General features: G+C 38.0%; 2 protein-coding genes across 6 annotated transcripts; one reads left to right on the forward strand and one right to left on the reverse strand.

Annotated features, from left to right (window-relative positions):
• Positions 1 to 180: 180 nt before the first annotated feature.
• On the reverse strand, positions 181 to 7803 carry lsm14aa (LSM14A mRNA processing body assembly factor a). 4 transcript variants are annotated; one of them, XM_056740044.1, is made up of 11 exons: positions 7572 to 7803; positions 6728 to 6891; positions 6397 to 6541; positions 5269 to 5358; positions 4474 to 4653; positions 4029 to 4100; positions 2602 to 2781; positions 2313 to 2475; positions 2103 to 2141; positions 1734 to 1959; positions 181 to 1593 (listed from the first exon to the last, which is right to left on the reverse strand). In XM_056740044.1, the coding sequence occupies exons 1-11, from the start codon at positions 7690 to 7692 to the stop codon at positions 1570 to 1572; spliced, it is 1404 nt and encodes a 467-aa protein (XP_056596022.1). In that variant the 5' UTR covers positions 7693 to 7803; the 3' UTR covers positions 181 to 1569. The 4 variants fall into 4 exon arrangements, with proteins under 4 accessions (XP_056596022.1, XP_056596021.1, XP_056596024.1 ...); XM_056740043.1 differs by having other exon boundaries at positions 4020 to 4100; XM_056740046.1 differs by lacking the exon at positions 5269 to 5358 and having other exon boundaries at positions 4020 to 4100.
• Positions 7804 to 10022: 2219 nt separating this feature from the next.
• On the forward strand, positions 10023 to 22506 carry LOC130414612 (NACHT, LRR and PYD domains-containing protein 12-like). Of its 2 annotated transcripts, XM_056740593.1 has the most exons (14): positions 10023 to 10228; positions 10883 to 11001; positions 13050 to 13154; positions 13439 to 13543; positions 13781 to 13885; positions 14272 to 14309; positions 16134 to 17922; positions 18410 to 18583; positions 18686 to 18859; positions 19205 to 19378; positions 19505 to 19666; positions 19760 to 19933; positions 20139 to 20312; positions 20902 to 22506. In XM_056740593.1, exons 2-14 carry the CDS (start codon positions 10928 to 10930, stop codon positions 20948 to 20950), a joined length of 3297 nt encoding a protein of 1098 aa, XP_056596571.1. In that variant the 5' UTR covers positions 10023 to 10228; positions 10883 to 10927; the 3' UTR covers positions 20951 to 22506. The 2 variants fall into 2 exon arrangements, with proteins under 2 accessions (XP_056596571.1, XP_056596572.1); XM_056740594.1 differs by lacking the exon at positions 10023 to 10228 and having other exon boundaries at positions 10912 to 11001; positions 11229 to 13154.
• Positions 22507 to 22523: the final 17 nt, after the last annotated feature.

Genomic DNA, 22523 nt, shown 5'->3' on the forward strand with positions numbered 1-22523 from the left:
TCCACTTCACTTTTTGTGTCTCCAGATTTAATTTCGTCACATTTAAATACTGCAAATTGGGTTTAACTGAAACCCAGCATCAATTACTAAATCTGAATAGAAGAGTTGTCAAGCACAAAATATTTCAGATAAAAGGTTATTTTCACAGATTTTTAGATATCAAGCACTGTAATGCGTTCGTAATTTTGAATCAAAGTTTATTGTATAACCAACCTTCCCAAATTTGCCAACAGTTATGAAAGAAAACACATTGTTGAGATGCCCACAACAACCACATCCAAAACATACTGGCCACCTAAAAACTCCACCTTTCTTAAACCTCTAACTAAGGACAAAAAAAAGATGAAACCCAACATATAAAGACATTACAGTATGCACATAAAGGAGCATGAGGTCATCGCAGCAACATGCTTTTGCAGTCATTGATCTCACATGCCTTTACCTAGAAGATCTACACCGGAAACTAAAGATCATAAACACAGTAGCTGGATAAGATGGACAAGCTAAAGAAAACAGACGTCTGTATTATAGTGCACAACACATTCGCTCTTATTCACTGGAGAAGCAGTGCCGCTGATCAGGTTCTTTAACATCTTGTACAAATACATAAACCTAGCAGAGAATTGCAAACTTGATCCCCTAGATCGGTGTGAACACTGTAAAATTGTTGCAAGAAAGCTGTTATGAAGAAGGTATACCCAAATTTTCCATGATAGCCAAACAAGACGTGATAAAAGCTTAAGAATCCATATATCTGAGTAACTGCAGCATTGATTTCCATAGTCACACAAAGTAGCATTATTTTCTTAATAAAGATTGGACATTTAATCATAAGCAAATGTCTGCTACAAAGTGCTACGTATATCAAAGTGTACACCATAAATTCATATAATATATAAACCTGATCACTGAGGTCACTTTGCATAAGTGGGACCCTTTCATGTTATTTAAGTTTAATTTGTGCTATCCCAAACTTGAAAATTAAAATTTTCCTCCAAACGTAGCAAAGTCTTTATCCATTTTATGTAAAAAAAATCTTTCAGAAAATGTTTTGCAATACTGACACATGCCTACAACTATCTGTATAAACAGCTTGGCAAATCTTAAGATAAACTTCAGACCTCGCACAAGAAATTATAACTCGCGTACCAAAACAGCTGGGGAAAATGAATGAAACTGGAAATTTGAAAATAAATTTGTGTAGAAAATTCTGGAACTGTTCTAAATTTAACTGCCATCAAAGTAGCCTGTTTGCTGTTCTGTAAATAAGATGCAAAAAACTATAATCAATTCCTTAAGTGATCAAAATAACATGTGAACTGTACACGATAAGCATGGGGAAAAACTGAGAAATCATAACATAATTGAAACCAGCGAGAAATATACTCAAGTAAACAATGAAAAAATTGCATTTTTTTCATTTACATCCAGGTTTCAAGCAGTTGAACCCCAGTGCTGGTGACAGATTTATACACATACATACATAATCTTCTCTTTCTCATTGAAATGTGTCAGCCATAATGTATTTTCCAAACAAACCAGGTCTTCGGAATCCACCTGCGGTGACCACTACGCAGCTACTTTGTTATCCTTCTAAAAAAACAAAAAGGGAAAAAGTGAATTTTGTGAAAAAGAAACGCAATACTTATGCAAATTCTATTCAGAAACAGTGCCACATTTTTTTATTATTAATTTAAGTTATAAGATTCAAACATCTTTGACTCATTCATTACCCTGTAGTCATACTCTGCAAATTCTCTTCCTCCTTGACTTCCTCTATACGCTCCTCTGAACCCACCACCGTATGACCCGTACGACCCTCGGCCTGCCCCGCGCACCCGGCCCCCTCGGAATCCCATGCCTCCGCGACCTCTGTAGCCACCTCGACCACGTCGAAACGGGATACCGAATGTCTCGGAGTTCATCCGCCGCTCCTCCGCCCATGTTTGCCTCCTTTCACTGAGATGCACAGAAGAAATAACATCAGATTTTTTAAGATATTAAGAAATTGAATGCATATACAGTATGAGCACAGCAACCAAGTGTCACAACAAATGTATTGCTGCACAGTAGTTTGCTCAGCTGTATTGTACTGTACTCACCGGGGGAAACCTGACCCTCCAGACCTTTCGGCCGCCTTCCTGTTTAAAACCAATTAAAAAATATATGACTTTAACGTTTATGTAACGTTGTGTTTTATTTAAATAATTGTCATTGATAATGCCCGTAATTCAACATAAAAGCCATCCATTGAGATAAATATGTATTGGACCCAGATCATTGCTTTAAGGGTTTACTGAATGTGATCTGACCTCATGTCATCACAGGAGATGTTGTCAAAGAAGGATTTGGATTTGTCGTAGTAACAGTTTGGTCTGAGAGGATCTTCTTCATCCACATTTCCTTCACTGTTCTGAGTGTCCACTCCTGAATCGCCCTTATCCTCACCGTTCAACGCTTTATCAGACCTCTCATCTGCGCAAACACATGTATACAACTTTACCCAATAATTATTTCTAGTCCTCCAACCTGGACATTTGATATACAGAACAGCTTTCAAAACCTGTTGAACATGTGATTTATTTAATAATCTGTTTGTACCTTTCAGTTTGAGTTTACTCTGGAACTCAATGTCAATCTCCTCTTTATTAAACTGAGCATTAGCGCTCTCAAAGTCAAAGTCTTTCTCAAACTTCATTGGTTCTTCTCTCCTGATGGGGTAGCGTCCTCTCCCGCGATGACCGCCAGCATGACCTCGCCGAGCGGCAGGAGGACCAGGGGCTAAAGAGAAAGACGGCAAAAATGATCCATTGATATATTCATAGAATTATAATTGTCAAAACATTTTACTTGCAATATGAGTGGCATTTAAAGAAGAAAATGAGTAAAGCGTAAATCTGTTAAGTACTGAATTTCAAGCAAGCATGCTTCTCAACATTTTAGTATTGCTTTAAGCGACAGCCCATCTTATGTGAACACTCATGGTTTTAACAGTCTAAAAAGATTGGGTAACATGCCATTTCATACCCGTGCTGGCTTCTCATGCTTAACATTGTTAAAAAACGTGTTGAATGTATGACGTGTGTACTTGATACACTCAGCACTCCAACTTGTTTCTGAAAGTTTTTTATAAGTCTTGATCACTGTTTTGTAAACGTGATCCTAATCCTTTTATTGGCCATTCTCCCGGAAAAGCATGCCCAGGCGTCATCCACATTTGGAGATCATCAAAAATGCCTGCGTTTCACTTCATAACATTTAAGGATAAAAAACGACTGTCTTCTGTTGGTGATGATTTGGGATTGTGTCTAAAACTATCTCATATATGCCCACCTAATCAAAAACTGGATAGCAAGTTAGGATGTTTTAGCTATACAACTAGCAGTCAACTATCGGCCAGAAACTAAAAGGAAACCGTTTGTCATCTCTTCTTCTTTAGTTGTCACAAGTGCATTAGTATAAAGGGAGAGGGAACAGTGAGAAGGCTCATGTTCTGTTTCAGGTTTGTGTTAAAGTAAATGCATTTAACGTCAAAAATGATTGCCGCTGTTAGTACACGCAGGCATCTATAGATGTATATGCTCTCAGTTTATCTTCACAATACATACAGTGGCTGTATGTATGCACTAAATTCTAATCTAAACTACCCTTTGCATAAACTATGATATTGTAAATTGAGACGTATTGGGTTACAAAACTAAAGTAATATTTCACTCCAGAATATATAAATGGCATACTGAAATAATGTTACAACAGCACATTCCTAAAAACAATGTAACTCCCAAAAATTAGGGAAAAAACTGTGCAGGGTTGCATTCTTTTTATGACGAGACTTGTGGTTGAAAATTAGGTTTAATCAGTTTAAATCAGTAATTTTTGGGGTGAAATGTTCATCTAACAGTCACTGTACATGTGAGAAACACAGATGGATGCGGGTCTTGCAGAAATCATGCAGTTTTAGCATCTGACAGCAGAGCAGAACTGCAGCCGCACATTGACTACAGCAGATGTGATTAAACCTGCAGGACGTTTAGAAGGGTCTCTGTTTCCACCTCTGGGCTGACTGGACTCTGGAGTGCTTGGTTTGGGGCCATCGGTGCCTAAGAGAGTACAGCGCTTTAGGGCCTTCGATTGTACTTCATTGAACCTTTCTTGACCCGTTTTGGCAGTTCTAATAGTGAATGGTGTCAGTTGTATTAATTAGCAGTATTATTTCTGAGAAAGAGGATAAAGGTCTAAAATTCCAGAAAAGTCCATAATTTATAGTGTCTGTCAAGTGAGGTGGCCACATTGCAATTGTAGAGTTAATGTCAATTCATTTTTTAACAAAGTGTTGTATGAAATCCCATCATCTGAGACCTCGCCACAAGGGATCGCAGGAGATGCATTTACAACCACATCCTAAGACCTTTTATAAACCCTAAAAACTTTGAATGTGCAGTGGGTATGTGCGGTCTCCTGTCGGATTCTCACCCCTCCTTTGCTCCAAGAGGTCAACCGGTTTCTGCGTGTTGGTGGAAGCTGGGCGAGTGGACACGGGGCTCTTGCGGCCCACCGCTGAGGGTACAATGGGGGTGGGTGCAGGGGCTGATGGGGCAGCAGGTTCCACTGGAGGGGTCTTTCGCAGGAGGTCCACATCTGGGCTGGTGTGACCTGCACAAACGCAACAGTGAGCGATTAAATTCCTGCAAGATTGCCAGCGATGTAATCTGACCCAGGACAGAGAAATGCAGAAACCTTGAAGTGAGAAAATCAGAGCTGGTAGAAAACAAAATCACAGGTTCAACTCGACTATGACTAAAGACCTTTAAAAACCCTCATAAACAGTGAACACATGCAAAAATTCATCACATGTAAAACCCATTCAGTCCACGTTCACACTGCACATGAACTCCACTTTTGGTGTATTGTGTAATTGCAGTCGGCAGAGGAGCGACAACTGCATTCTACGGCTCAATTCATTCCAATTAATTCAAGGAATGACACCAGAATTTTCATTAAAGGTGAAATCCACAATAACTTCACTCATGCACTCCCAAAACAGTGTGAACGTGGCCAATAAGTTAGATATAGTAGTCAGAAACGAAAACATTTAAAGTAAGAGTGAGAAATGTTTGAACTGCAAAAAAGACACCCCCATATTCTGACTGTTAGGATCTTCACTTGTGAAATTAATATATTAAGTGTAACATGGTTCACTTTATGATTGATAGCTGGTGAGATAAACCCCAAATCATCATTTGTTTTCAGCCTCGGGTAGGCATTTACCTTCCTTTCCGAATGCACTGGTGAAAGCAGTGCCCTGAGACAGAGCTGCCATCATGCTCATGTCACTACCAAACAAGCCCATTGAACTTCCTGTGAGGAGAGGAAGAGCAGTCGCACACATCAGAGGTGCCATATCACCGTCCATCAATATGGTAGGGCTCCAGACTACATTTTCTACTAGGAGCACTGTAGCCCCTAACTGAAAATTTTATGAGCGCAAGCTAATAATTTAAGGGCACACCTAAAATCAGCATGCAATGCAATTCTTCAATTATTTTCTCCACAATAACTGCACTATTGATACTGAAAAGTTACTGGATGAATGCAAATTTGGTTCTGCTTATTTAAAGAGAGGGAGAGTGTACAGAGAAGCTTGACTATTGATTGGTGCTAAATAGAGAGACCGTAATATGAATTCATGTGAACTTTTACAATTATATCGTGTTAACACGGAAGCATTTATTACCGTCACTTGCCGGAAAGCAAGTATCAGTACGCATGTAGCCCGAAGGATAACAGAAGCTAGACATTGACGTTAAAAGCGCAGTCAATATGAATATTTCTCTTAAACAAATGTATCTATTTGCATCAAAAGACCTTTGTTAAGACCACAGAGCCATGTTGAGCAGTTTTTTGATCAATGGATGTACTTTTTGGACATTCAGAAAGTCAACTACCATCCACTCCCATTCTACCACTTGTAAGTAAAATGATTTAAGGGTCGCATTATACTCATCTTTCCACATGAAATAACAACTAGAAGATATTTCAAATTTGCAGGTCCACATGCTCATGTACTTGTACTAAATGCTTGTGCGGTCTTAAAAACTTTTAAGTCGCAGTCTGGAGCCCTGTATGGTCTTCAAAAGCCCGTCTTATCTCGCACCTCCATGAAGAATAATGTGAGATTGACTCAACCTTACATAGTTGGTTTAAGAAATTCAAAGTAAGAAACAAAATACAAAATAAAGAGACTATTAAAATAATTGTCTTCAGTAAAATAACCATAATAATAGACATGTGAAAAAGTACACATTGTGCATGACAGTTTACAGTGATAAGACTAGTGTGACCCAGACGCTGAGCCCCGCAAATTATTTCTTGCATCTAGAGCGCTAGAAAACTTACCAACTCCTACAGCCCCAAACTGTGGTGTGACCAATGGATTGGGGTCAAACCGACTGTATGCGGTGACAGGTGGCTGGTTGAAGAGCCCGTATGAGTTTCCCGACTGGAAGGATGATGGCGGAGCAGTGGAAGGTCCCATAGAAGACTGAGAGAGCAGAAAATCAAAGATCGTGATTATGTCATTTATAACCTGCTCAATCTATCAAACAACAACAAACTATATCTGGTTTTCAATTTTTTGAAACATGCCTTTTATGCAATTGGTCTGCTTTTTAAGTATGGCACAAGCTCAAAAGTACCCCAAAAGTGTAACTAGCTGTAGTTTGTGTACCTGAACGATGGCAGGGTCCTGAGGCAGAGAGCATGGTGGTTTGGGAGGTTCACACACCGTCAGATCTTTGATGTCACTTCCTCTGAAAATAATGTACTCAAAAATCTCATCCCTGGGTGCGATGGGGCGGTCTGTGGGGCGGTCCTCCGTGCCAAAGGAGCGTACTACACGGTTTAAGGACACAAATACAACATATAACAAGAATCTAACATATTCCAGCTTACTTTTCAACATTCAGTTGTGGTTAGCAAATTCTTGTGTACATTTTATGTTTTGCGTTTTTTTGGCCAAATAAAGATATAAACTAACCAAAATAAAAAGATTTATTGTAAACGGATTAGCATATATATATATATATATATATATATATATAATACATGACAGCCTCTTACAAATAATTTGAAGATCTCGTTTTACTTTATAACGGTTACAACGTATAATAACTCCACCGTAGCAAAAACACGTTGTGTTGGCAGAAGCTTTGTGTAGCATCTGTGTTAAATACGACGGCCATTTTTATTATATATATTTTTTGACTGATTCAGTAAACTATATCACTATTGTGGGGGCAAACAGCTGGACAAAAACCAAATTAAACACTTTAGCGTTTAAAGAGTCGATGAAACGGATTTCACCGTTTGAACAAAATTCTTGGACGTAACTGACTGCCGCACGCGCTCACGATGCCCAAAACTGTTTTAGGAGATTAGGTGCGTAAGTAACATAAAATAAGTAACAATGACAAAGTAATAACAATAAATAAAGCAGGAATGGCTAAAACTGATAATACTGACATTTAAAACTCAGTGATGGTGCGTGTAATATTTAAAGTGCATTTTCAGACCTTTGGCGAGCGCGACAGTTGAGTTCTCGGTATCGATAGTGTATAGGATGCCTTCATATCTGATCTCCGCTTTACTGGTCAAACTGATCTTACTGCCGATATACGGCGTGCCTCCGCTCATTCTCACGATTAAACTTCGACACAAACTGAGAGAAAGACAAATGTGCACTTCACAGCGTAAACAAACAGCCACGAATTTATGCTAAAGCAATATGGCCGCACGCATTTTCAGTCCAATGGGCGGAAGTGACGTTTTTACAGACGACACTTGGCGGCAGCGCGTCTGTGACAAAGCAATAGTTCTACTGCAATGTTTTTCCTATTTATTTATTTTTTCAGTTAAATTAATAATACCATAAAACCCTTCTTATTTTGTATTCATAAAAATGTCCCTTCTCTACAGATTTTTATTTTTAAATGATATCGTTAACAACCTTTGAAATACTATTATACTGTATGTTTTTAGTACGTTTTTTCTGTCCTCACGGACTTATTTTGATAACTCATTTTAGGTAAAACAAAAAATTGCTTGCAAAATAATTACATAATACTCTAATTACCTTATCCAATTTATTAAGTTAAATTACGTTAATTACAAATAATTACAATTATTCGAAATGATAGAAAACCCAAAATAAAGATTAAGTACGCCCTGTTATAAATCATTATACTGTAGGCTACTTTACAAAAAGTAGCTTTAGACATCCACACATCCACATTATTGTAAATTGTTAGTGAAGTCATTCTTACATTAATTATCGGATTCATGAAAATGTTCGTATTTTCAAAATGTTAGTTGGTACGAAAGACATGTACACCTGGGAAGGGTTGCACAAGCCTTTCATAAGTTCTTTCTTAAATGTGAACGTAAACTCCACACTAGAGGCTTAAGGCAGAACGTAGCAGAATGTTGCTATTAGTTCTATGCGTTGTCTAAACTGCGTAGCTTTCCTGTGGCTCAGTAGTTGGCGATAGCAATGGCAAGGTCATGGGTTTTATCCCAGGGGATTACATGTAGTAAGAAAGTAGCAAATGTATACAGTATAATGTGAGTCGCTTTGGATAAAAGCGTCTGCCAAATGTAAATGTAGTCGCATAATTTGACGTTTAACTTTAATACTCCAATAGCAACCTTTAAATTCGTTGGGCTAAAAGTTGTGAATTTGTGATTCAAAACTATTTTTACATAACATAATACCGGTAAAAATACGTTTTATAAAATAGAATCCTCCCTTACTATGAATAACAGAATAGACATTAAATATGACAAATAAAACAACATTAATAAACAAATGCTAATTAAAAACAATACATCAAGCATAATGAAACCATAACAAATTGTATGTTATACCTGATTTAATTTTACTGCCAACCGCCAATGAAATAAAAAATATTATTTTATTTTGACATTCACAACACAGGCAGATGGATGCACACAAGGAGGCGCGCTAGTTACGCTTCAACTTTTTCAACTTAAAAGTATTTAGTAGCGCGTAAGTTGTTACTTAGTGCCCGTTTAAGTCAAATCTAGTCTAAGTTGTAATTTACGCACAGCTTGTGCAACCGGTCCCTGAAGAACAAGGAAGCTGTATATTAGCTAAATATTTTTGAGTAGCTTCATTCAACTTAGTTGAAGCGTAAAGTTACGTATAAACTAAATATTTACGGAAGCCTCCCGTTAGGAATAACTGCAGGACTAAAATAGCAAACTCACGGAACTGAATAAGCTCTTTTTTTCACTCGACATTCTTCAATAATTCACAAACAATGTAATGCTGAGATTTACACTCACTTACCATTTAAAATAGAGAACATTGTGTGATGACGTTACATTTTTGACGTCTCAGTCTGTGTATATCTGTTGTACACGTCAAAATAAAATATTTTTATTTCATTGGTGGTTGGTAGTAAAATGAAATCACCTAAACTGCATGCCATTAATGATTGTGTAAATAAGGATATTGTTTTCACTTAGCATTTGTTTATTAATCTAATTTGAAATAGGTTATAACTAAATAAAATACGTTTTAAATCAAGAATGTTTTGAAATTCACAAAAATTCAACACAACTTTATCCTCACGAATTTAAAGGCTGCTATTGGACTATTAAATAAGTAGTCCTAAGTAGGTCTAGTCATGACCTAATGGTTAGTGACACAGACTCGTGACCCAAATATTGCTGGTCCATACTGGTCCTCCTCACATCACACAATTTTCACTTTCACATTAAAGGTAAACATCATATTATGTGTCTACGCATTACTTTACGGCGAGCCTACTATGTCCTGACTTAAGACCAAATGGTACAACCGAATAACATACAGATTTGGTTACAAACTAGCTAGTAATTACTAAGCTTCTAGTGTGGACACATTTAAGAAAGAATTTACGAATGGCTGGTCCAACCTTACCCAGCATCTTAATTCTGTCACATAAAGGACACATAAAGTTAAAGGTATAGTTAAAGTAGGTCTGTAGCTTTAAGAACAGCTGAATTAAGCAATGATTGTTGTACTGTAAGCAGTAAATCTAGTAAAGCAGCATTCCTGTTATAGAGCAACAGAAGTTACAAGGAAATAAAAAGCAGTGAAATGTTTACCAGCGTATGCCAGCGTATGTTTTTATTTGGTTATATTGTAGATCCATCTTTTAAAAAGGTGAGTAAAAGATAATGAAATCATTGATCATTTAATTTCAAAACTTGTTTTGTTTCTTTAAACTCTTGCTTGTCTGTGATTTATAATATCAATGTGATTTTGTTTTATTGTTTTATAAAAAATGTATTATGTGTTTATTGCTGTAAATGGCAGACTTTATGACAGATCGAGATACATTTGAGATTCAGTTTTCTTTTATAATGCTGCAATTAATAACTGTATTAACATTTTAATTCACACAAAAAATACCAGAGGTTGGCTTCTTCAACATTTACTATTGACAATATTAAATCTATTAAGGTTATATTTATTAGTTTTATTTGTTTCTTATGTTATGAAGGATGATTTTATGTAGAAAAGCAAATTACAAAATGACTTTTGCTGGGTTTTCATAGACTGGGTCACAAATGGTGAATAACATTTTCAATGTGTTCGATTTAATGAAAATAAACACAATTTGTAAAAGGATTATTATAATCTAGCAGTTGTGCGGTTAATCCAAAAGTGACACCCCTGATCCTCAAGGGATTTTTTACAAACTAAAATGTACTCACCCTCAGGCTGGCTAGGATGCAGAGGACACTGTTTCTTTCACTTGACATTTTAGTGATAATTGACCCCTGAATCGTCTGAATGTAACTGTCTTCATTGCAGTTTCAATGAAGCCTGATGAAGTAAACCTTTTACACTTGGAGAACCATGGCCAGTAATAATAATGCCCAAATGAGTGAGAGTGAGGACACAGACACAGGCGTTGAACTGAGTATTTTCAGGTTTGTACTGTTACCTGTTTAGAAACTTTTGTACAGTATTTTTCCAGATGAACCCAATTTATTTTACTTCAATTTTCAGTCTTGAATCACCCAAACATGTTTAACCTGTGTCAAGTGGAAGTTTTCTCATAAGGGAAACTTCTCAACACGATGACATCAAAGACCAATAAATGTGCTTATCAATTTAGTCTTCTAACATTTCGTCCTTAACCATGTCTTCATTTAAGATTGGTTCAGCTGGAGGACTCTGAGGTTTTTCATGCTGTGTCAATGAAAAGTACATACGTAGGTACCGTCCGATCTCCTGGATCTTACGTTCTGTTTGGCAATTCGTCTGTGGGTGGTAGCCTGAGGAGAGGCTGGTAGACACCTCCAATAGCCAGAAGAAGGCACTCTCATATGAAAAGGGAACTGTGAACCTCTGTCGGAGACTATGTCCTTGTCTTGAATTTAAAGTTTGGCCTCTCTCAGATATTGCAGGTTCTCATGATCAGTGATGACTTTGAAGGGGTGTTTGGCTCCCTCCAACCAGAGGCGCCACTCCTCTAGGGCTTACTTTATGGCAAGTAGTTCACGGTTGCCGATATCATAATTCTGCTCCTCTGGGGTTAACTTCTTGGAATAATAGGCGCATGGATTGCAGAGTGTTGGTGGCTCCCCCCCTATTGTGACAGGACCGCTCCTACCTCCACCGTGGAGGCCTCCACCACAAACGGAAGGTCAGGGTCTGGATGGGTAAGAGTGGGGGTGACGCAGAAGGCCTCTTTCAGGAGATGGAAGGCTTTGACCGCCGGGGTGTCCCAGGTACGTTTACCGGGTTTCTTCTTGAGCAGGGATGTGAGAGGTGCTGCGATCTGGCTGTACTGATCGCTGAAACAGCGGCAGAAATTTGCAAATCCGAGGAACTGCTGGAGTTGTTTGATGGTCTGAGGTTGTGGCCAGTTGCGAACTGCCTCTACTTTTCCCCTGTCCATGCTAACCCCATGTGGTGTGATGACATAACCCAGGAATTGCACAGATGTTAGATGGAACTCACACTACTTCTTCTTTTGGATAGACCATACGGCATGACATAGTATTCATAGTGACCGGCAGGAGTAATGAAGGCCGTCTTCCACTTGTCACCCTTATGGATTCGGATCAGATTGTAGGCACTGTAGGCAGTGTGGAGAATATTTTGGCCCCTCGAAGCTCCTCTAAGGCGGTGGGCACCAGGGGAAGGGGATAGGCGAATTTTACAGGTTGAGAGTTTATATGGCGATTATCGATACAGGGTCAAGTCCTCCATCCTTCTTTCCTACAAAAAAGAAACTGGAGGCAGCCGGGGATGTTGATGGGTGGATAAATTCTTGTGAGAGAGCTTCTGTTTTGTACTTCTCCATGGCTCGTGTTTACGGGATTGAGAGTTGGTACATACGACCTTTCGGCAGTGTGGCTCCAAGTAGCTGGTCGATTGCACAGTCCCATGGCCTATGGGGAGGTAGTTTGGTAGCCGCGGATTTACTGAACACGTCCTGGAACTCCCGGCATCCAGGTGGAAGCTCCACAGAGATAGAAGTTTGAGGACTTTCAACGTTAGTGGATCCCAGGATGGCGAACTCCTCCTCCTGAGATGTTTTTAGGCAGTGAGTCAAGCAATAGTCACTTGAGTAAACGTGAGGAGATAAAGGTGCCAGAGGATCCCGAATCCAGAAGAATTTTTACTGGAACAGATTTATGAGCAAGAATCAACAAATCATCGTTATGCGGAATATTCATGGCTACATTGTTTACATGTATGGGACTCGCTGCAGTAAGTTAGAATTCTGGTGAATTGGAACGGGTGCGTGAAACTGGTAATCTGGTGTCAGAGGGCTGACGGATCTGTGAAACTTAAGCAATGATACAGAAGTAAGGTATTTTAACAAATCAGAACAAGGCCTGATCACACTAATCTCTGTCTCCTAAATTGACATTTGAGAAATGTCATCAACACAGGTGACTTCAACACAAATATAGTGCTGAACACTATCTGGTCTTCATTTAAATGTTAAACATCTTTATTGTAGAGACGTTCAGCGGGAGGACTCTGACATCTTTGTGTCTCATGTGTCAATGAAAAGTAATCAATCGATGGGACATCCTTACAACTTAAGCAACGATACAGAAGTCAGGTATGTTAATATCAGGCTAAAGTATTTTTTTTGTCACGTTTAGTGTTTGGCTTGAGTATGTAAACTTTTAAAAGCTGAACCATCCAAACAGACATGCTTTCACTTGGAGCAAGTCATGAGTCGCACAAGTTGATATTTGAGAAAAATCATCTTTAAACACTTACAATGTGCCTACTGTTGCACTTGTGTATGTGGTTGAGTGACTCTAAAGGGATTTGATCTTGATTTGATTTGAACATTATGAAATTTGGTCGTCATTTAAATGTTAAACATCTTTATTTAAGATTTGTTCAGCGCGAGGACTCTGACGTCTTTGTGCCTCGTGTGTCAATGAAAAGTAATCAATCGATGGGACATCCTTACAACTTAAGCAACGATACAGAAGTCAGGTATGTTAACTGCAGGCTTAAGTATTTTTTTCTAATGTTATGTGTTTGTCTTGAGTATTTAAAGTTTTAAAAGCTGAACAATCCAAACAGACTTGCTTTCACTTGGAGCATGTCATGAGTCACACAAGGCTCTGTATCCTTAGTTGATATTTGAGAAAAGTCATATTTTAACGCTTACAATGTGCTGAAAATTATGAAGTTTGGTCGTCATTTAAATGTTAAACATCTTTATTTTAGATTGGTTCAGCGGGAGGACTCTGACGTCTTTGTGCCTCATGTGTCACTGAAAAGTAATCAATCGATGGGACATCCTTACAACTTAAGCAATGATACACTAGTCAGGTATGTTAACTGCAGGCTTAAGTATTGTTTTTGTCACATTACTTTTTTTAAAGCTGAACAAGCCAAACATGCCTGGATCACGCCAGAGGCAACCTACATTAAGTAGTGGCCCAAGGCAAAACTATCCAATGAGGCCCTCCTTTCATTATTTTGTGAATATTTATTTGTCCTAAAAATAGAATTGCACAATGATCAAAAAAACTGTAGTCAAAACACATGTGATACAACAAAATGTGTCCTTTTACAACATTAAATATCAATGCCCAAATATTTCTCTTATATTACCAATCCATACATTTTTTAAAATTCTCCTATAAAGGTATAGTTAAATATTCTTTAAACTTTTTCATACAAAGCTTATATTTCCATTTGAATTTGTCTTTCAGAACTCAGCAACATGAACTGAGTTCAAATATTTCAAATGGTAAGTTTTCAAAACTAACATATGTATATAGATTTAGATCTACAGCAGCATTATCGCATACCCCAAAAAGAATTTAAAGATCAGATGAACTGGAATTGTTTATTGTTTTATACTGTTAAATGAGGTCTACTTATGACGTTCTCGTGGTTTTCACATCCAAAAACATAAAAATCAATAAGTAATAGGCTATTTTCTACCCAGGTTTTGAGGCCAGCTCTGCAAACGCTCTGTTTTAAAGGAGGCATTAATATTGTTCAACATCAAGAGTTAGAACTGAAAGCGCCCTTGTTACTGTAACCTGTGTAACCTAATGTTACATCTCTAACCAAATCCACAGAAGGCTCCAACAAGGCCAACTGCTATCCAATCAAAGCAGTGGGCGTTCAAGTCTTCAATGCTGCACGCCCATTAAAACCAAGCATTTGCACAGCTAGCCTTAAAACCTGTGTAGAAAATAGACTATTTCTTATTGATTTTATATTTTTGCAAATTGATTTTTTATGTTTTTGAAAATATAACTAGACCTCCTACAACAGTATAAAACAATAAGCAAGGCCAGTTCATGAGACCTTTAATGGGTGTGCCGCATTGAAGACACTTGGAAGTAAACGCCCACCGCTTTGGTTGGATAGCAGTTTGCGTAGTCGGAGCCTTCTGTGAATTTGGTTAGAGACGTAATCTTAGGTTACACATAAGCACCATTTACAGTTTTCGCACGGCATCAGTATTATCTGGAGACCTCCTGTCATTTATAAATTACCTCCCCACATCAGAATTTCATGTGACGCATTCGCACGGGATTTCCCGGATGTGATGGCAAAATTGCGTATAGTTTGTATAGCCTATACTTGATTTGCCTTTAATGAAAGATGACCGTACCTGTCAGCATTTAAGACCAGTGATACCGAACTGGACAAAAGATCACTGCGATCGTGGGTCTCAAATGTTTCGAGAGTTTCCATGATAAATGAACAAACAGGAGTCTACCGGTAACTTATGGATATCACACAGCACCCGAAATAGTACCAAAACACTTCAAAACAGCCTCAATTATTCGGTGGATAAAACCTAGAAAAATTATATATGAGCTCACAGAGATCCCGATTCGCACAGGCTTAAGATCACAGACAACTTCTGCAATTAATTCAAATGACTACGGGTCCCTAGGTAATACTAATCTCGTGTGAATAGTGATCAGGGCACATCAAGCAATCTCTAACAAAGCAATAGTGACGCATAGTACAGAAATGTTTTACTCACATAAGATTGCTGCGCCATTCCTATCGGATCCAATATTGAAGGCACAGTACTGCTTTTTAATTTTAAACTCTCCACAAATCTAGTGTTTACCTGTCCCTTGTTCACGAAGGAATCCTTGGAGCAATGAAACAAACAAATGCTCCATGTTTTTCCCACATGAGCTGGAACGACTTTAAAAATAAACTTTAACCCAACATTCCTAATATCGTAATCGAAGGAAGGTTATGCAGCGACTGTATTGTTCCACAACCAGGGATGTGGGCAGGGCTAGAGAAGTAGTGGTTGATATTTTTCTGTGGAGGTGGTTTTCAACCTATCAATGATGTCATAAATAGGTGCATTCCAGAACCTGGCCATCACTGGGCCTGTGTCAATAACAGATGTCATATTAGTAACAAGGGCGTTTTCAGTTCTGACGCTTACATGATGCTCACGTGAATACAACTCCCTCTTATATAACAAAAGCTTGGGTTAAAATTGTGATTTTAATTAATGCCTCCTTTAATATTTTTCGGCCTATCTACCTTCTTTCTAACCACCTCTGCCCAATATTGAACTTTGCAGCGGACTTTACCTGGATTATTTCATTTAAGCATGCATTGAAGAACAGATATCAATGTATATTTGAGGGAAATGAAGAGCACAGAAGCCCCGCTCTGCTCAACAACATCTACACTGAGCTCTACATCACAGACACTGGAAGTAGTGTCAATGCAGAACATGAAATCAGACAGATTGAGACAGTATCTAATCATCCGATTACATGGGACACACCAATACCAGTAAATGGTGTCTTTAAAGCTTTTGCTGCGTTTAAACCAATCAAAACTGTGCTAACAAAGGGAATCGCTGGCATTGGGAAAACTGTGTCCGTGCAGAAGTTCACCCTGGACTGGGCAGAGGAAAAAGCCAACCAGGACATTCATATGATATTTCCACTTCCATTTCGTGAGCTGAATAGATTTAAGGAAGAGAAAGTTACTGTGATCCAGATTCTCCAGCAGTTCTACGATCTCAAGATAGAAGCAAATGTGTTGAGCTCAGGCAAATACAGGATCATTTTCATCTTGGATGGCCTTGACGAATGTCGATTTCCTCTGGATTTCCAGAAGAACAAGAGTTGCTCCAGTGTGACAGAAGCCGTCTCAATTGGTGCTCTACTGACAAACCTCATCTGCAAGAACTTGCTTCCTTCTTCTCAGCTTTGGATAACATCACGACCAGCTGCGATTGGTCAAATACCACCTGACCTTATTGACCAACTGACCGAGGTAAGAGGCTTCAACGACTCCCAAAAGGAGGAGTACTTTGCAAAAAGGATAAGCGATCCAGACATGTGCCATAGGATCATCTCGCACTTGAAGTCATCAAGAATCCTTCACACTATGTGCCACATCCCAGTGTTCTGTTGGATATCGGCTACAGTTCTTGAAGGGATATTTAGTGAGATCATGGGTAGAGAAATGCCCAAGACACTCACAGAAATGTATTCACACTTCCTGATTTTCCAGACCAAGCAAATGAGTCACAAATACGATGTGAATTACAAGGCAGATTTCAACTGGGACAGCCAGAGCACTTTGTTGCTTGGCAAACTGGCCTTTCAACAGCTTGAAAAGGGTAATTTATTGTTCTACGAGGATGATCTTAGAGAATGTGGTGTTGATCCCAACCTCGCCTCAGTGTTTTCTGGACTTTGCACACAGATCTTCCGTGAAGAGGCAGGACTACACCAGGAGAGGATGTTCAGCTTCATCCACTCTAGTATCCAGGAGTTTTTAGCTGCTTTGTACGCCTTCCTTATGTTCGTCAACAGTCAGCAAAATGTCCTAGGTCATAAGACAAATGCAAAATTCGAAAGTGCTTTTAAAAAACTTTCAATGCATGAGTTCTTGAAGTGTGCTGTGGATAAGGCGCTAGCAAGTGATAATGGACACTTAGACCTTTTACTCCGTTTTTTGCTGGGACTTTCCCTTGTGTCCAATCAGACTCTTCTACAACCACTGCTAACTGAGACATGGAGTGACCCTGAGGGCAGCCAAAAAACTCTTCGGTACATCAAGGAAAAAATCAGGTTCCAGCGTTCGGCAGAAAAAGCAATAAGTCTCTTTCACTGTCTCAGTGAACTAAAGGATGATTCCCTGGTAGAGGAAGTGCAGGAATACATAAAGTCAGGGGGCTTTAGAAGTGAAAAGCTCTCTCCATCACACTGCTCTGCTTTGGCCTACACTCTGCTGATGTCTGCTGAGGAACTGGATGTGTTTAACTTAACTAAATGTATTGATCCGAGATGGATCTCAGATGAGGGACTGTTGAGACTCCTGCCAGTGATCAAAGCATCCCGATTAACTCTGTAAGTATCTCACAGAGTTGTTTGGAACCGAAAATCACTTTACGCAAATATGCAGATGTTGATGTGAAAGCTTGGCCGACACATTGCAAGTGCATGGTCCGGTTCTCTCCACCTAGCATACAATCTTCCATAAATAAAGGGGATGACGGACTGCTCAAGGGAGCGATAAAGTTACTTTGATTTGTCTTTGCAATTAAACCTAGTGTTATTATTCAGGCAGATATCTAGATAGTCCCATGAAGGCAGTTGACCTGAATGTAAAATCTGATTGTTGAAGTTCACACTAGAATAGTTCCCCTCATCACAAAGCTAAGAATGTAATTTGCATCCTGACATCTTGAAATGCAACAACGCATAAAATTAGGCTTGCATTGCAATGCATTCATGAACCTGCGTAGAGTATGTTTCAGGCATTCAATAAACCTTACAGTTTTGTCACTCAATGTTGAACAAGTATTAAACATTCTGTGTGGCTTTTCTCCATCAGGATGAGATTGTGTAATGTGACAGAGAAAGTCTGGAAAGGGCTGAGCTCTGTTCTCAGCTTAAGTGGCTCATGTATGAGAGAGCTCGATTTGAGTTCCAGCAATCTTAATGATACAGGAATAAACCATCTTGTTGTTGGACTGGGGAATCCTCAGTGTAAACTAGAGGTTTTGAGGTAGGAAGATCTCAAATTCATGCCATTGGACCGTGGGGTGCAGTTACTATTGCATTTGCTTTCCGTGAACTCACTTGTCATTTTTCTTCTCTGTGCATGTAGACTTTTTAATTGTAGAATAGGTGAGGACGGCTGTGCCTCTCTAGCCTCAGCTCTGAGGTCAAACCCATCTCACTTAAAGGAACTTGATTTAACACACAACCAGCCTCATGATACAGGTGTAAAAATGCTTTCTGATGTGCTGGCAGACATAAACTGTAAACTGGAAACACTCAGGTAGGTTTTTATAGGTGGGCTCTAAACAGTAAGGCCTTCTTTACATTGATGTCAAGTGCTAAATAATATTCTATGTAGTTTTCTTCCTAATTTATTCAAGATTTAAAATAATCTTTGTAAATCTTTCATCATGAAGATCCCATTGTTAATCCACCTGCTAACTATAAAACTAATTATTCTTTTCTATTATAAAATTTAAAATAATTAAATTAAAAATAAATTACTTCGTAAAAGTATTTATGAAGTTTAAAATATTAATATCATACATTTTTGGATTAAATAATGTCCTCAGAGTTTGTTTAAAACTGTAGTATTAAGTATACATAAACTGAAACATCTTTGTAGGTTTATGGGTTGTGAACTGACCAGGAAAAGCTGTGCGGCCTTGGCCGAAGCACTTCAGTCAACCTGTTCTAGCTTGAAACATCTGGATTTGAGCATGAATGGTCTTGAGGATTCAGGAGTAAAACTTCTTGGTGCTGGTCTGAAGAACCCTCTCTGTAAACTAGAGACGCTGAGGTAACAGAATTAGACAAATAAACACTACACTACCGAGCTGTGTGATGAAGAACACAAAATGTACAAGCCACTATCATGTCACTGAAGGGTCAATAGTTCACATTTGTATTGCTTTATTTTTCTCAGCCTCTCAGATTGTGAAATTACAGCCGCCGGATGTTCAGAACTGGCCTGTGCTTTAAAGTCGAACCCATCACATTTGAGAGTGCTGGACCTAAGTCTGAATGACCTTACAGATGCAGGAGTGACACACCTGCTTCCAGTGTTTGTTAATCTAGATAAACTATGGTAATAGGCCTCCAGTTCTTGCAAAAATTCAAATTGAATGTTTAACTGATGACAATGATATTTTAAAAGATTTGTCTTTTGTGCTTGGTTAAGGCTGAATAATTGCAATCTCACGGAACGAAGCTGTCATGCGATGGGTTACGCATACCCTTCCACATGCTCTAAACTAAGAGAATTAAACCTAAATGCAAATGTCATAATGGATTTTGGATTGAAGCATCTTGCCGTGGGATTATGTAATCTTCTATCAGGTCTCCAGTCACTAAGGTAATGTAGTTTCCTTGAAGGCATAGTGAATACAAATATTTTTAGAATCAATGTATTAATTATATAACGTTTTTGACAGATGACGAGTCATTGATATTTATTTAGAAGTTATTTATAATTTATTGATAAATTCTATACAGTATACAGACTAACTGAAACCATGCATAAAGTTATTTTCTTCATCTAATAATGGCATGTCTTGCAGTTTAACTTACTGCAGTGTTAAGGAACAGGGCTGTGCTTTTCTGGCATCGGCTATAAGATCAAACCACTCACAGCTAAAAGAACTGGACCTCAGAGGAAACAACCTATCCGATTCAGGGGCTAAACTACTAACAGATCTGCTAGAAGATCCGAAGTGTAAACTGGAAACTCTGGCGTAAGTACATTTATGTTTGAATCAATTGCCAGTAAACATATCAAACCTTTACTGCAAACAAGATGATAATATGAAAAAGAATAATAATTAGTGGTTTATTTGTACACATGTCAATTCTGAACATTGTTTTCAACGATCGTTCAGACAGAATGAGATATATATATATATTTAATATATTTGAGGAAAAAATGCTGTATAATATTAATCTCTGAAATGGGGGAATAATTTAGCACAAATATAATTTTGTCCCACAGACTTTTGACTAATGATCAGCATGAATTAAGCAACATTGTTACCATGTTAAAAATATACAAAGAATGCATAAACGACTGTTGCATATATTTTCATATTCTTCAATGTTACAGCAATGATAATGTTTTTTTCTCTCATTACAACAACCAAAAGTTAAGATATAATATAATGTATCTTTAAAATCTACACTCACCTTAAAATGACCCTTATTTTCTTAATGCAAAATATATAAAATAATAAGTATATCATGTTTTTCTTTGCAATATGACATATTGACATTATGTTTTTCCATTTAATATATGAATAAATGCATGCAAAGTTACTCTCTACCTCACAGATTGTATCCAGACTTCCCCTGTGGTGGTGATGATGATGATGGGAGTTAATATAGGGGAATAACAGAAAAGATTGACTGATATTCTCCTAGCACCCCATCGTGCCTGAGAAAGATCTATTATAAGGACAGAGGTGTACGCAAGACATCAGGTTTTGATGTTGTTCATCATGTAAATTATTCAAACATACATGGAACAGCCATCACGGAAACTGGAGGTTTGGAACATTCGTCATGGTTTACATAATTGTGTGCGTGACTTGTGAGTTAGACTGAATCGAAAGTTTCCCACCATGAGTAAGAGCTGCTATTCAGGTGTGCAAAATGTGGAATAACAGGTTGCTGAATTAGTCAGACATGTGAGTTTTGAGAGAACTTGATACAACAAAGGCCGGACTTACCATTGGGCTTGACTGGGATCCAGCCCAGGGGCCCACGCCGTTCAGGGGGGCCCCGCCTGCTCTCATTCATTTGAGTTGTTTAGTTATAAGCTAGTCACTTTATATTTAATTTAAACTTTGTTCATTGGTGTAGCATAGCAATAGCACTGCCTTATGTGAGGCATGCTTACGTTTAATTGGCTAAACTTTCCGTCAGTCATGTTGGCGTTTCTGATTGGTTATTTGTGGATTCTATCCGTCACGTTTATCGCAGTTGAAACCTGTGTCTCTGCATTAAGACGATATTATATTGGCTGACAAGCGGGAAAAAAACTAAGACAATAAGGAACAGCATTTATTAAAATGAAAAAAAAAAGATTATTTACACACCTGCCTACAACCAATCAATTAGTCTGAACACTCTGTAGAAACTGCCTAGCAACCACATTTAAAAAAGGTAGCAACGTGCATCCATTCAAACACACGAACATGACGTTTCTATTTATTAGTATTAGTCTCAAGTATTAAAGTGCATAAGTAAACTTTCAAAATAATATTAATTAAAAGGTGTTTTACACCTTCGGACTTCCAAACTTTTCGTTTTCAAATGCTGTACTTTGTTTTTCTATACGGATTTATTGATCATTTTGTTTTCAGACCAGACTGAAGTGTTGTATGATTCAATAAAAATTATGTAAATCTCACTGTAAACAGCAGAGGGCGGTACAGTGTCGTTCAGTCCTCTCAGTGCGAAGATATTACAGTATTTGATCAGTTTTGTCATGATGTCATGATGTTGTTTCTCTGAACTGTAATGAAAAGTTTTTTCACAATGCAGTTTGGTGTTTAAACTTTCTATGTATTATGATACCATTGGGCTTTTACTGCGTAAAGATCTTTATTTTATTAGAACATATAATATTTATTATGCTAATATTTGCATTTTTGTTGCCTCAAAGGAATTTAGTACAATAATTCGAAAAAAGAAAACAGAGTAAAAGTATAAAAAATGTAATGTAAAAATATAATAAAACTAATACATGTAAATGTTGAATGTAACATTAAAAACATTATTATACAATGATGTTGCACTACTCACATAGTTTTCCTTCTTTGAAATGGGTCTATTACATCACTTAATGTACTGTTACATTTAAGTAATGTGTTCCTTGTGTCACGTTACTTAATCTCAGATTCACCACATCAATAAACTGCACTCAAAAACAAAGACTTTGTGTTATCGAG

The sequence above is a fragment of the Triplophysa dalaica genome, chromosome 24, assembly GCF_015846415.1.
Source record: "Triplophysa dalaica isolate WHDGS20190420 chromosome 24, ASM1584641v1, whole genome shotgun sequence".
NCBI lineage: Eukaryota > Metazoa > Chordata > Actinopteri > Cypriniformes > Nemacheilidae > Triplophysa > Triplophysa dalaica.

What these genes read in the sequence shown, in the direction of transcription:
- lsm14aa (XM_056740043.1), bottom strand. Translation starts at nt 7,692, where the DNA reads ATGAGCGGAGGCACGCCGTATATCGGCAGTAAGATCAGTTTGACCAGT. An exon ending in AGGACCCTGCCATCGTTCAG is followed by an intron (nt 6,542 to 6,727) that starts GTACACAAACTA and finishes CTGCTCTCTCAG; the next exon opens with TCTTCTATGGGACCTTCCAC. An exon ending in CCTCTTGGAGCAAAGGAGGG is followed by an intron (nt 4,101 to 4,473) that starts GTGAGAATCCGA and finishes GTACTCTCTTAG; the next exon opens with GCACCGATGGCCCCAAACCA.
- LOC130414612 (XM_056740593.1), top strand. Translation starts at nt 10,928, where the DNA reads ATGGCCAGTAATAATAATGCCCAAATGAGTGAGAGTGAGGACACAGAC. An exon ending in AGCAATGATACACTAGTCAG is followed by an intron (nt 13,886 to 14,271) that starts GTATGTTAACTG and finishes TTTGTCTTTCAG; the next exon opens with AACTCAGCAACATGAACTGA. An exon ending in TGTAAACTGGAAACTCTGGC is followed by an intron (nt 20,313 to 20,901) that starts GTAAGTACATTT and finishes TCTACCTCACAG; the next exon opens with ATTGTATCCAGACTTCCCCT.